Source organism: Microtus ochrogaster, linkage group LG4 (assembly GCF_000317375.1).
Source record: "Microtus ochrogaster isolate Prairie Vole_2 linkage group LG4, MicOch1.0, whole genome shotgun sequence".
Classification (NCBI taxonomy): Eukaryota; Metazoa; Chordata; class Mammalia; order Rodentia; family Cricetidae; genus Microtus; species Microtus ochrogaster.
Genome location: NC_022030.1, coordinates 13,826,371 through 13,839,710, shown reverse-complemented (window position 1 = coordinate 13,839,710; position 13,340 = coordinate 13,826,371). Strand labels below are relative to the sequence as shown.

Here is a 13,340-nt window from a genome sequence, read left to right as displayed (position 1 = left end):
TCTCTCTCTCTCTCTCTCTCCTCTTTTGACCGAACAAAATGAGAAGACAGGATTTTTCAGGCTGAATGGGTGTTCCGACTCAGAAGCGTCAACCTGCTCCCTTTAACTCACAGCCGTTTCCGCAGAAGAACCTTTTCACATGCTAATTAGTTTTCCAATTTTAACCTACTTGAACAGCAAAACAGTGCCCTCTTGACCAGGTTGCTTAGAGCTGCAACATTTTTTTCCCATCTCCTCTGCAATCTGCCTGTTGGTTGGCACATCTCAGTAGGGTCGGGATGTTGGTGTTAGGAGCACTCACATCAACCACCTTCCTACAGGACTGATGGGTATCTCGAAACCAACACTGGAGTGTGAAGTGCGGTCCTACCAGCACCTCGATGATGACCCTGCAGGATGCTCCTGTACTGCTAATTCAGGACAAATGCCTATCACTCGCACTCTGTCTGCAAAGTGTATGCTGTGACCTTGGGCTACCAGGGAGTAAAATCAATAAACTTCAACCAGATTGAGGGCCACAGACTCAGCTCCGTTGGAAAAGTCCTTGCCTACCCGGCAAGTACCCCCAGCAACACCTGAAGTAGATACTGTATCATGCACCTACTTGCAATCCCAGGATTCTATATGCATGAGATTCTGTCTCAAAACTGCAACAAAACCACAAACAAAAAACATTTAAGGCACTGCAACACTTCCACTAACAGTCTTAAGACCAAGGAAACAGCAGGCACTCAATGCAAGTTCACCAGATCATTGTTTGTTTGTTTGTTTGTTTACTTATTTATTTCCAATTCTAGGTCCAGCACAACACAAGGCAGATAAGCGGATGGAAAAAAAATGTAGAAACTTAGAAACTATTGCTTATATCCTTCCCAATGCACACCCAACAGGCTAGGAATTACTCATCCTAAAACACCAGGCCAACACTACTTCCTGGCACAGCATGCGGACACACCCTGACTATACTTTTCCTTTTGTACACTAGTGACTCAGATAACAAATACACACTTTTCTTTCCCACTTGCAGACTTTCAATAGGGTCCCATTATGTAACCCTGGCTTGCCTAGGCATCACTATGTAGACCAGGCTAGCCTGCAGCCGTCCTCCTGCCTCTCCCTACCAAGGGCTGACTTTAAAAGCATACACAATTGTGCAGGCTACACATATTTACCACTATCTTAACTAATTCAAATGCCTCAGAGGACTAGCAGCTGCAACCCTGCAGGGGTGAGTCTCAGAAAGGGAATCTGCTAGAACAATGAGTCTCCTTGGCAAAAGAATCCAGGCGCTACAAACACCAGAAAAGGGGTAAGTGCCATAGACCAAGCAGAAGCTGAAGGCATGCTGTTCTGAAGTCAACAAGAAAATAGGTCAGGTCAGAAGCCAGGAGACCAGCCATGGCATTGAGTTCTCAACAAGGAGTTGGTTGTACACAGAGAATAGGATCAGTGTTGGTGCGATAAGAGGGCCTGCTTCTTGGAGGGTCAGGCAGATGGCCATCTGGCAGTATTTCCAGTGGTGATGTGCAAGCGAGCTGCATGAATCTGTGCTTGGTGTCTGTCTGCCAAGCACCTTGGAGCCAGCCTCCTACAGTATCCGGAGCAGCAACGTTCAACAGCATCCATCAGACTTGGAGACTACAGTGACAGGTCTCTTCCAGATGGAGAAACAACCCTCCCTGCAGACTAAATAAAGCTTTTTATACACGGGCACCAGAAAGCAAATAGGTAGTGCAGCGGAGAATGACATAGGCAGCTAGGTGCCCAGCCTCTCTGCTTGCCTGCAAACCTGCAGACGGAAAGTGGGGGGAGGGGGGATACTTTCTGTGCAATGAAAGTGAACTTTGAAACCAGCAAACAACACTTTGGGCACCATGCCACGATCATTCCTCCAAACAACTGCAGTCCACTTGTCCTGGCCGGGTGTGCATTTCCTGACATCAGAGCATCTCCAGTTAAGTGAGCCTAAAATTAAGAGTTCAGTGCTTTGACGTGAAAAACCCCTCACGGATCTGGATGGAAGGACAGGACAAATCAGTGACTAATGGATGATGACACACAAAGGGCCTGATTTAAACAAAAGTCTCATCCGCCTTTAATACCCAGACATAGCTTTTTCTAGATTAGCTTCAAAGACTCCATTAACATAAATAGCCACCATTTCTTATAATACTTCCCCTCAGTTCAGCTAAGACAGGCGATGCGTACCTATGCACATACCCTTATAGGACAAAATGAGCCTTCAAAGCTTCATCATGAAGATTTTATTAATTTATTGTATTTTAAGTGAATGTATGTGTGTGCCTGAGTGTGTGTATATGTATCAGTATGAAGGAGCTTTTAAAGGTCAGAAGAGGCCATTGGGTCTCTGGGAATCAAGAGTTATGGATGGCTACCATATGGGTGCTGAGAGCCACCTAGGTCCTCTTTAAGAGCATCAAGTGACCTTAGCCACTGAGACCTCGCTTCAGCTGCTGGTTTCACTGAGGTCAGTATCAACAGAACTGGCTTCATTTCAGCTCACACTCCACAGCCTCCTACTCCCAACTCTAAGAGGCTCCATAATACATGGAAAGGGGACCTTAAATAATTCTGGGTTTGCCATACATATGAAATTAATTATCAGCATATGGAAAATGTAATAAAATATTAAGGATACCTAAATAATGACTAGTCTCAGCATGGTTTAGGATGACAGCTCTCTCCCCAGCAGTCCAACAGAAAGGAAAAAATGAGGGGTCTGAGTCCAAAGACTCAAACCTCTATCTCAGAGACCAGCAAAATAATGCCTATCTTTTAAGTTAGAGGTTAACCACCTTAAAACTTGAAATTAAGGCAAATTATTCAAAAAGTTACCATTTTCTGTAGAAATTTCTTTTGGAATCAGTAAGAGTTTCAAAATCAGGGACGCCAGCAGAAGAAGAAAATGGGCACCAACGTAGGAAAAGACAATTGAAAGGTTTGTCCCGAGAACCAATAAATATGCCCAGAAATTCTCATGAGAAAGCAAATTCAAATACTCACTTACCCTCTGTGGGCGGCAGTTCAGTAACTAAAGCACACTTGCTCCCAGAGTAGCTGAGTGAGCCAAGAAATGTGGACCCCGATTTTTGTATTCTTCCGTTATTTGTTTGTAGTTTACTTTTGCTTAGCTTTGGGGTTTGTTCTTGTTGTTGTTAATTTGTTTATCTGCTTGTTTGTTTTTGTTTTCTCAAGACAGGGTTTCTCTGGACAGCAGGTGACCAGGCTGGCCTCGAACTCAGAGGTTCTCCTGCCTCTGCCTTTCAGTTGATGGGATTAAAGGTGTTTGCCACCTCCACCCAGTTGCTTAGTTCTGCTGTAACAGCATGCCACTAACACTCAAAGCTTTTAATTCTGGTAAGAAAAGGAAATTTTTACCTGTGAGAACTTAGAGCTTTACATTGTTAGATTCATAGCATAAAGTTAAGTAGAACACCAAAGTTATTACCCATGGTCGTGGGAAGGGGATAAAGGGAGAAAGATAATTTTCCATTTTGTATAATTTTGATTCTGCTTCAAGGAGCCTGACTCAGTAAGACTGCTTTGAAGACATTTTAAAAGTTATTGTGTTATTAAAAGTTAGATTTGAGGCAAAAAGTTTGTTCAAATGAAATGCTCCTCCAACTTGAGAGCGATTCCACCGGCACGGCCACTCTCATCCCCGCTGGGCTCACGGTCCACGTTTCAATTCCTCTGCTTTGCACAGAGAGCCTGACCTGTGTTGCTCAGTCCCAGACTAGGATGTCACCTCATCCAACAGTAGAACTAGGCTATGACTCATCTTCCTCCACCAAGCAATGCGAGCCCTGGGACAGTGGGAAAAAACTACTTAGAGTTGCCGGCTCACTGAGCTGTAGAAATGAAGGTCAAAGTGTTGAGACGGGAATGAGGGGGCTACTGGACCCAGATCCTATCACATTTCCACACAGTCAATCACAGCGCTTTCCAACAAGTCCTGAACTTGCTGATGGTGGAAACAGGAAGCACCTGGTGCCCTCCAGGCAAGGGTCAGAGAAGTGACAAGAAAAAATAAAACAGATGCAGGATCAGCAGCACAAGCAGCACTCAGGTGATGCCAAGGAAGAAAACACCACAAGAGGATGGGGCACAAAAACCTAAGCTTGAACATTTTGTAAGTACCATATGCGATATGTTTGATTCCCTATTCCTAGACACGAAACAGCAAGCCAAATCCATTATCAACCGATTTAAGTGTTAAACAGTCACACGACTTACACTTTTTATTTACCTGGTGCTATTATAAAACATGCAAATCCTAAACACCATCCCCTGGGGAATTCTGTCTGAGAGACCTAGTCACCGAGATTCGGTGATTCACACAGCTCGTGGCAGGGGTATGTGGGGTCCAGGACTCCAAACAGTATCTCAGTATCTCTTCCCTTTGCTGGGTCTTACTAACGGTCTTACTAAGTAGCTTAGGTTAGCCTGGAACTCAGAGACCCACTTGTTTCTGACTCTGCCTCTTGAACGTTGGGATCAAAGAGGCCTGTGCCACTGTGCTGTTCTCAGACTTCCTATGTTCCCCATATTGCCGTGACCCCAGTCACAAAATTATTCTGTTGCTGCCTCGTAATTGTAAGTTTTCTGTTACAAATCTTAATGTAAATATCTGATAATCAGGAAATCTGGGCTGTGACTGCCGAGAAAGGATCGTTCAACACTACTCCTCCCTCTTCCCCCCGCAAAGGGGGTCACAATCCACAGGTTGACACACGCTGTTCCAGTGTCTTCTTGAACACATCTCCCCTGCCTTTCTTCTCCAAGATTAACCGGCATTCTTGCGCCTTTGTAACTGATAGGCTGTTGCCTGGTTTGCAGAACCACCGGCCCCTTTCTCTAGAGCCATGAAGGTTACAGAGACTGCCCATCATGGCAGCCACTCTGCTCTCACGTCTGTGCTCCTCGAGATGAGTGAGTACCTCCTAAATTAGGGAGCCCAAATACATGGAGTAGACCATGGATGTGGTAAGTCCGGCAGCCCAGATACGTGTAGAGATGACCAAGTTCCACCCTCCTAGCCAGCACCAGAGTTCATCCCTTGCCCCATTTAGGCAATTCGTAGACTCTTAGCACCTCCCAGAGTAGAGCCTGTACAGGATGATTAAATGTTAACTAAATACAGGAAAGAGTGAAAAGAATTAAAAAAAAAAAAAAAAAGACCTCAACAGCCAAGAGGAACCCAAAACTTTCACGCTGACAACCCAAGCACCAGAATGAGCCACTGCTCAGGAGAACTGCCTAGCAATGTTTCCAAATCTCCCTCCACTCTCTCCTCCCCCCTCTCTTTCTTTCTCTCTCTCACACACACACCCCACACACCCAGCTCCTGATGAAATCCTTATTTCTTAAGCTCCCAATTCACCTTGCTTCACTAGAACATTCCAGTGAGTCAACCGTTCCCTGTGACCTTGTCGTTGGGTTTCTCCCTCAACAGGCAGTCTCCCACACCACACCCTGAACATCAACACGCAGGGGAAAGTAAGCCTCGGCCTCCCCAAGGAACTAACTCACAGGTTCTCTCCACAGCACTATGGATATTTGCTTCCTGCCACACACGGTGGGGAACTGGGGTACTGGGGGGATAATGCCTTCTTCTTGTCCATCTAGGGTAGAGCTGCCAGTTCAGTTGGGGCAAAAGACATTGTGCCCCTACGCCAATCCACACGGCTCCACCGGAGAGCTACAGGAAAGTTACAAACCAAGGTCTCTTTCCAACGACATCAAAGCCCCTGGAAAAAAGTCTCAGGACACCAGTGACCCCAAGGAACAGCTAGAATTCTGAATCTTCTAATTCATCTATCTACATAGGAAATGTCAGTGGAGACAAGGAGCCTCATCAGTCAATAAGAGAGCAGGAAGGGCGGCAAGATAAGCAGGCTCTCCCAAAGTTATTTCCTCACCAGGGGAACCTCTGTCATGTCGTCTGGTCATTCACAAACACCTACGTGTCCCTGATGGTCTTCAAATAGTCTTTGCAACTCCGGTCTTCTTCCCTTGGAATATTCACGTCCCACCAAAACGCTAGTTTTAGCATTAATATCACCATCTTTACTTCTGTCAAGATCACTAAATAAATCTGCACTACAAAACAAGATTAAACCCAGCTCAATTTAAAAGAAGAGATGTTGAACCCCTGTAGCATTTGGGATCAGGTACATAATTGGTTTCCAATTTCTATGATAATAACATCCGTGAAATATTTTTACTAACATAAAAATACTATTTTCCCAAAGCCTTTAGAGTCACCAGAGCCAAGGAAAAAAATGCTACATAAATAGACCAGAGTTCAACCAAGAGAACATTAAAAATATTAAAAATTTCCAAAGTTATCTAGTAACTTCGTTTGTTTACTATTTGTCCATAATTTTCTTCTCACGAGTTTCTGATTTCAACCACTCTGGCCACGCCAGACCCTCTGCAGCAAGACAACGATTAGCAGGCTGAAAGATCAGGCAAGAGAAAAAGAGGAGCCACGGAGGGTCCAAAGAGATTCGGGAAAGGTCACAATGTCACCGTGATTACATCTGTTCAGGGAGTGTTAGTCACAGCCCTGGAAGGCATCGTGATCCTATGTTGGGACCTTATAGTTATAGCCGCACAGCGCGCGAGAGAGAGAGCCATGTGGAGAATCACAGCACGCCGACACCCACGACACTTTGCCAAGAAAGCTAATCACTACGAAAAATACAAGCTGGTACTTTCATCTTAGTAGGATGCTCGCAGTATGTACCTATTCTCTTGCTCATATGCTGCTAGAAAGGGGAATATTGAGAGGGGAGAAGAATTGCAAAGCAAAAAAAAAACCCACTAAGGATCCTGAGAATTTTTTTCTTTTTGGTGGTGAAAACATTGACTCAGGAAATACACAGCCACCAAAACACATTTTGGGGGGGGGATTTTTTTTCCCTCAGACAGACCGTGTAACCAGTATATTCATGAGTCCACTTAAAAAGACATGAATATCACTGGTGAAAAGATTAAGTCACTCTGGAAATAGACTCCAGTTAGGAAAAATCTCAGGCCAGCCTCCTCCCAAAGCTCTGCGTTTCTCCAGACAGGCCTGTAGCAAGCAGAAGTCCCTCCTTTCCTCAGCGTGCTCCGGGGTAACTTTTACTTCTGCCCCTGCTTAGCTCTGAACTCCACCTGTGATTTAGAGCCAGGCCTTTTCTGCCAACACAGTAGAGTGAATATTACACAGACCTGGGGCTGTGACAGTGTGTGACACCACACTCTCAGATGTGGCAGTGCAAACCAAAAATCACCCTCACGGGAGGTGAAGCTGGAAGGCCTAAAGTTCAAAGCCAGCCTGAAGGACACCAATGAGACTCTGACACAGAGGAAAAGTTTTCTCTTTAAGAGTAAGCAGTCAACTGGGCAGTGCTTTAATCTCAGCACGCGGGAGGCAAGGGCTGGTGGATCTACTCTGAACTGGAGGCCAGCCTGGTCTACAGAGTGAGTTCCAGGCCTGTCAAAGCTGCCGAGGGAAACCCAGTCTCGAAAAGCAAAAGAGTCAGCCATCAGGGGCTGGAGAGATGGATCAGTGGTTAAGAGCACTGGTTCGATTCCCAGCACTCACATGGCAGCCCCCATCTGTCTGCAACATGCCGGCAAAACACCAATGCGCAATAAAGAAAAATGAAACAAGAGTAAGCAGTCAACACCGCATGAGCCGCCTTGAATACTGTGAGACACCTTTGACACAGTGATGTTCAGCAGCTTCAGGCCAAAGAAATCAAACACTTGATGCAGCGCCTGCGGCCTCGGTCAGGCTCCTCGGAGAGCTGGCATCTGGAAGCACAGGCCACCTCTGCCTGTCACCAGTTAAGCCCTGCTTTCAGCAGCTTCCTGCCTCACAAATCATTCGTAGTCAGAGAAAGGGAGGCTCTGCCTCCTCTCACACCCTTTCACAGCCTCCCTCTCCAGGTGTCACACAACTGACAAACTTACCTGGGGATCTCTTGCAGGCCTGAAGAGACACCTGCCCGGGCAAATCCAATCTGCACTTTTTCCAGCGAAAGGTGGTGGCTGCCAGGCTGCTCATCACCCACAGCGGCTCAGAGGATGAGGGAAATGGTGGAGGAAGCCAACACAAAAGCCGCCTGCGAACTGCACACTGGGATGTCCTGTTGATTTTTTTTTAAAGCCCTTTTTATTTTTCCCACAAGAGGATCTGACTAAATCTAACCCCACCTCGCCTCAGTACCAGACAGGAAGTTACACTTTGCAGCAGTGAGGACTCCTGAGGTACTCTTGGGCTGGGTTTTGTTTTGTTTGGTTTTTGTTTAATAGTGATAGCTAAGGGCCTTTGAATGTTTCAGCTCGACTAGAGAGATAGTAAGTTTTCTTCTTGTTTGATGGTGTCTAATAGCAAGGACTACCACACACACACACACACACACACACACACACACACACAGGATGCATACACACGTGTCTACCCTGGGTAGACAACAAAGCTGAAAAGTTCAGTTACATATTAACTATACTTTAAGGAATCAATTGGAGTTACTGTTTCAGTTTTGCATGCATGCATGTATGCCTTCAGAAAATAAGACACCAAACTCAATTTCTTCTTAATTCCTTAGAAACTGCTCTAATGAGACAATAGTGGAGCACGCCTTTAATCCCAGCACTGGGGAGGCAGAAGCAGACCAGTGAGCCAGCCTGGTCTACAGAGTGAGTTCCAGGACAGCTAAGGCTACCCCAGAGAAAACCTTTCTCAAAGAAACAAAGAGAGAGAGAGAGAGAAGAAAGGGAGGGAGGGAGGAAGGAAGGAAGGAAGGAAGGAAGGAAGGAAGGAAGGAAGGAAGGAAGGAAGGAAGGAAGGAAGGAAGGGTGAGCTATGGTGGAAGTAATAACCACAAAGAATTGTCAGAGGTAACTGTTTTTTGACTCATTTTCCAGACTTCTGTTTTGCATGTTTGCCTTAGTCTCTTGATGTCATTTGTATGTGCATCATCGACTCACATGCAAGGGAGAAATAAGTGTTTCTACTGCCTTCTCTACATTCTTAGTATTGATCTATTATTTCTCTTCCCTCCTTTGAAACAGAAACTGTACTTAGTCTGAAGATTTTCACAGAGTATGCAACCCTGTCAGGATCCACAGGAGGTTCAACTAAAAATAACCTGTCTCGATCAGAAGACCATAGACTTGTGAGTCTGGGAGCAAAGTAAATCTCTGAGCCTCATTCTCCAAGTGTATAAAATGGGATCTGACAGTAAAAATCAGAATGGTCCAACATAAGCGAGCACTTCACTGAAATGAAACCATGAACGGAGTGTCAAGTCAACAGAGGTCAGTATGCTTCCAGAATGTGTGCAACCGTCCCCACCATCAATGGCGCAGTCTCTCTTCACCTTAATATATAGCAGTCATTTTCACGTCCTTCCTCACCCAGCCCAGGGCTGAGGTTACCACCTACTTCTGGTCTCCAGAGCTTTGCTGGTTCTAGACACTTCCTATAAATGAAATCAACGGGATTGGATCTTCTGTGTCTGGCTTCTTTTAGCTAGCATTTTCCCAAGATTCCGAATTGCAGCATAGATCAGTATGTTATCCTTTGAGGCAGCATGACATTCTGTGGCACGGATAAGACACATCACATTCCTCAGGTCACAGGACACTGGATTGGTTCCACGCTTGCACTATTATTCAGCTCTAAAGATCCACACGTAAACTATTTATATGGACACATTCTCATTTCTCTTGGGGACACATAAATCCCCAGGAGCAGAATCACAAAGGAACTTTATAATAAACATACTGAACAAAGGCCATGCCGCTTTCCAAAGTGGCTGCGCCATTTCACATTCTCACCAGGGGTTCCGTGATGGCTATGAATATGCGCAACACTCATCAGTAAACCAAGATGTCTCTGTTCCACAGACAGAGCTAAGTGCTCAAAGCAACAGACACGAACTGAAGCATGCCCCTCACGCAATCGGAACGGAAAGAGGACCCTCAGGCACCCATCTTCAACAGGAGCCATTTTCCACAGCCCACTAGTAAACCCCAGCGCATTTACTGGCATAGTTGTGTGGGTTCCCACTTATTACAGTTTCTCTTTTTAAGTGCAGGTAGACACTATAAATGCAGGCTTTGGTACGTAAATATGTATGGTTACTCTTACAAAAAAGAAAGAACACTTCAAAAAGATCTTCATCACATTTCTTTATGTGGGAAGGGCATGTGCCAAGTCATCTCCAGCAGAGGTCACAGAAAACGTGAACTCAGGTGGCCAGGCCTGGAAGCAAGCACCGTTTCCTGCTGAGCCGTCCCACAAATGTTAAAGGTAGCCACGTTCAGATCGAGACAGTAACAATACTTTCCCTACAGAAAGTATTGATCTGGGAAAATACAATAACTACTCAAAAGGAAGTCTGAATCAAAGGCCTGATCATCCAACCTTATTCTTTCTGAACAAATTTTGTAGCATGATATCAATTACCTCTTTCTGTAACAGCTTACTTTAGAATTTAATTTTTTTAATCCTCTCTCATAAAAACTAAACAGAACATAATCTATACAAAGCATAACAAAGAAAATACCACAAGGTCACAACTTGAAAAAAAAAAAAACTAAAACTTGGGGCTGGAAAGATGGCTCAGTGGTTAAGAGCACTTGCTGCTCTTGCAGAGGAACCAGGTTCAGTTACTGGCACCCACATGGCAGCTCACAGCCTCCAAAACTCCAGTTCCCGCGGAGCCAACACCCTTTTCTGGCCTCCACAGACAATGCATGCACAAGGTGACAAGGTGTACATACTTGCATACAGGCAAAATAAACATAATAGAAAATAAAAAATAATTCTTTTCTCCAAAGGAAAAAGTTATTCTAAGAAAAAGAAGAAAGTCATTTTTCTTTGTTTTCTAATGCAAGGTCCCAAGCCTTACAACCTGTGTTAATGATATGAATCACACATATTTTAAAATTTTCCATGTCCCAAGGCTGCACTACGTAATCCATTGTTTTAGTGATTTCTTGGCACACAGCTGACTTTGAAAGTGACCACTGAACTTTCCTATGTCCAAGAGAACTTTCCACTGTGGGAAATTTCTAAAACAATCTCACTGGGCTAAGCGGAAACGTCATCCAAGTTCAAAGCATAGAAGGCAGGCTTCTATAGACACCAGCTTCTCCGCAGGAGCACACTCTAGGCAAAGCGCTGGGGCTGCCTCAAACCCTTGAGACTCTGAAAATAAGAAGTTACCATCAGTTTACCAAGGTATCTGAAGGAACTCCTAAAAGTTCTCTCTCCTCTCTCACGGGAGGCCCTTTCTAAAAACTTCTCAGGGCTGTGGGAACCTGCTCCGCACGGATGTTTTTCTGTTAGATTACATGGTGTCCTCGTCCCTAGCTAGTGTGAAATCAAATAGGCCATTTCTATCAAAAGCGTCCGTCCAGCGTATGCACTTTCTTATGCAATCTGATGCTGAGAGAGCTGTAATCAAATGTGGTACATACCACTAACCCGATCATGGTCTCATAGCAACTGGCTGCCAATCAAGTCTGCTCTCATCAGGAAGGAAGGACAAGAATGGAGTGGAAAAAAAGAATCCAGAACAAACCAGCTCAAGCACAATGGGCAGGCCCAGCAGAGAGAGAGAAGTAAAGGTATTCAAACATTGAACCTCTGTGGAAGAAAGATGCCCAGCATCACACACACACAAACACATACAAACATAAACACATACATAAATCACACATAAGTATGCACAAATACACAAACATAAACACAGACGTGTTTATAAAAATATGCACAAATATGAACACACACACACACACACACGCCTTCAAGCCAGGTAAGTTGAATGGGCCATGGAAGGCACACAGTCTCTTTATCCGGCTATGGACAAACCCTCTTGGCTTTGAACAACATATTATAACTGTCAGTCCAAACTAATGAACCCACAAGCCTGACTGGTAAACCAGCAGATAGTGAGTGCCAAACCACACCCCATCACCAGGGAGTCCAAGTGGGAGGAGCTTAGCCTGTCTCCTGCCGCCTCTGCACAGCGCTGTCCTTGGCCACCAACTCTTCCTTACAGCATACACTGAAGCCCAGGCTACACTGTCATTTTTCTCATACCAGGGAAAGAAGGAGGCTGGGCAGGATGTGGCCATCTGACTCTGAAATAACACCTGACTTGAATTTGCAGAATTCCAGTTTCCTAAGACAACCAATTCTCTGCTAACATTCTCTGCTTAGCAGTGGCAGGCATGATGATCTCTGATATGAACGGTCTTTGCACTTCTTTATAGCCATTCTGTCTGAAAACAATGATGACCATTCTTGCCTCCTATCCTTATAAACTTTCTGTCTTGAAATGATCTTAGACTTTTAAAAGCAAGTTGTAAAAATAGCATACAAAATTTGTATGTTCCCTTCAAGCCGCCTCCCAGAATGTGAGTATCTTACATAAGTAACTAGGGCATAGTGATCAAAACCAGAGGGTTCACACTGACACACTTGTGCAAACAAGTCTGCAGAGCTGATGCAGATTTCCCCATCTGGCCTGTTTTTGGACCATGATTCAGTCAAAGGTCTCCCACATATAAAGCAAGAATCAATAAAGCAAGCCTTCTCTATGACTGTGTCTGATCACCACACCAAGCTCTGTTTATCTTCCTGCTAATGAGTTGGTGTCATCATTAAAAACTGAGGGTTCCTAGCTAGACACATTCAGCCTCTCTGCAGCTCTTCTCTCTGGGTTTCATCTGCCACGTGTCAACAGAGTTCCACAGGCCTCTCCCCACCTGCCTTCTCCCAAGGGTTGCCAATTCACACTCCTCCCATTGGAGAAAAATTACACACCACGAAACACAGATTACATGGAGAACAAAAGGAAGCAAGAGCCAGGTTATGGCCTCACGGTAAATGCATTCACTGGGCAGCACACATGCTTTGTGTGTGGTGAGCAGGACCAGAAAGGATTCTGAAAGAACCTCACAAGATTGGGTTAAGTTACCCCAAAAAGTTCCCATCAAGCTCGGGCCTAATTTCAAGGGAACTACAAGGAAAATGTTACAGCTGCAGATGGAGGAGCGTGACCCTGTAACCATAAAGTAGTCCACAGCCTCACCAGCCCCCACACACCCTTCCCACATTTTTGTTTACCCAGTCACCGGGAGCAATGCACCTGTAAAGCTGTCTCAGCATCCAGGTTCTCTTCTAGTCCTCCCTCCTGTGGAGCTCCCGAGAGTTCTTTCTACAGTACTCACAACTGCATAGCCCCAATGTCCCTAGAAGTCTCCTGTGTACGGATGGAGTCCAGTCTCCACCAGGTTCACATGCC

The 13,340-nt window shown here is 45.1% G+C and overlaps 1 protein-coding gene across 4 annotated transcripts in view; it reads right to left on the bottom strand.

The window, feature by feature from the left end:
• The window catches only part of Utrn (utrophin), a 521,838-nt gene that overhangs the window by 449,346 nt on the left and 59,152 nt on the right, over positions 1-13,340 (bottom strand). Inside the window, exon 1 of one of the 4 annotated variants that reach the window (XM_026786361.1) lies at positions 7,990-8,098. The exons of the other annotated variants lie outside the window; for them this stretch is intronic. Within the exon in view, the coding sequence (XP_026642162.1) occupies positions 7,990-8,083 (94 nt within the window). The 5' untranslated portion in view covers positions 8,084-8,098. Of the gene's footprint in view, positions 1-7,989; positions 8,099-13,340 lie in introns of those variants that run through there. 4 annotated transcript variants of the gene reach the window in all.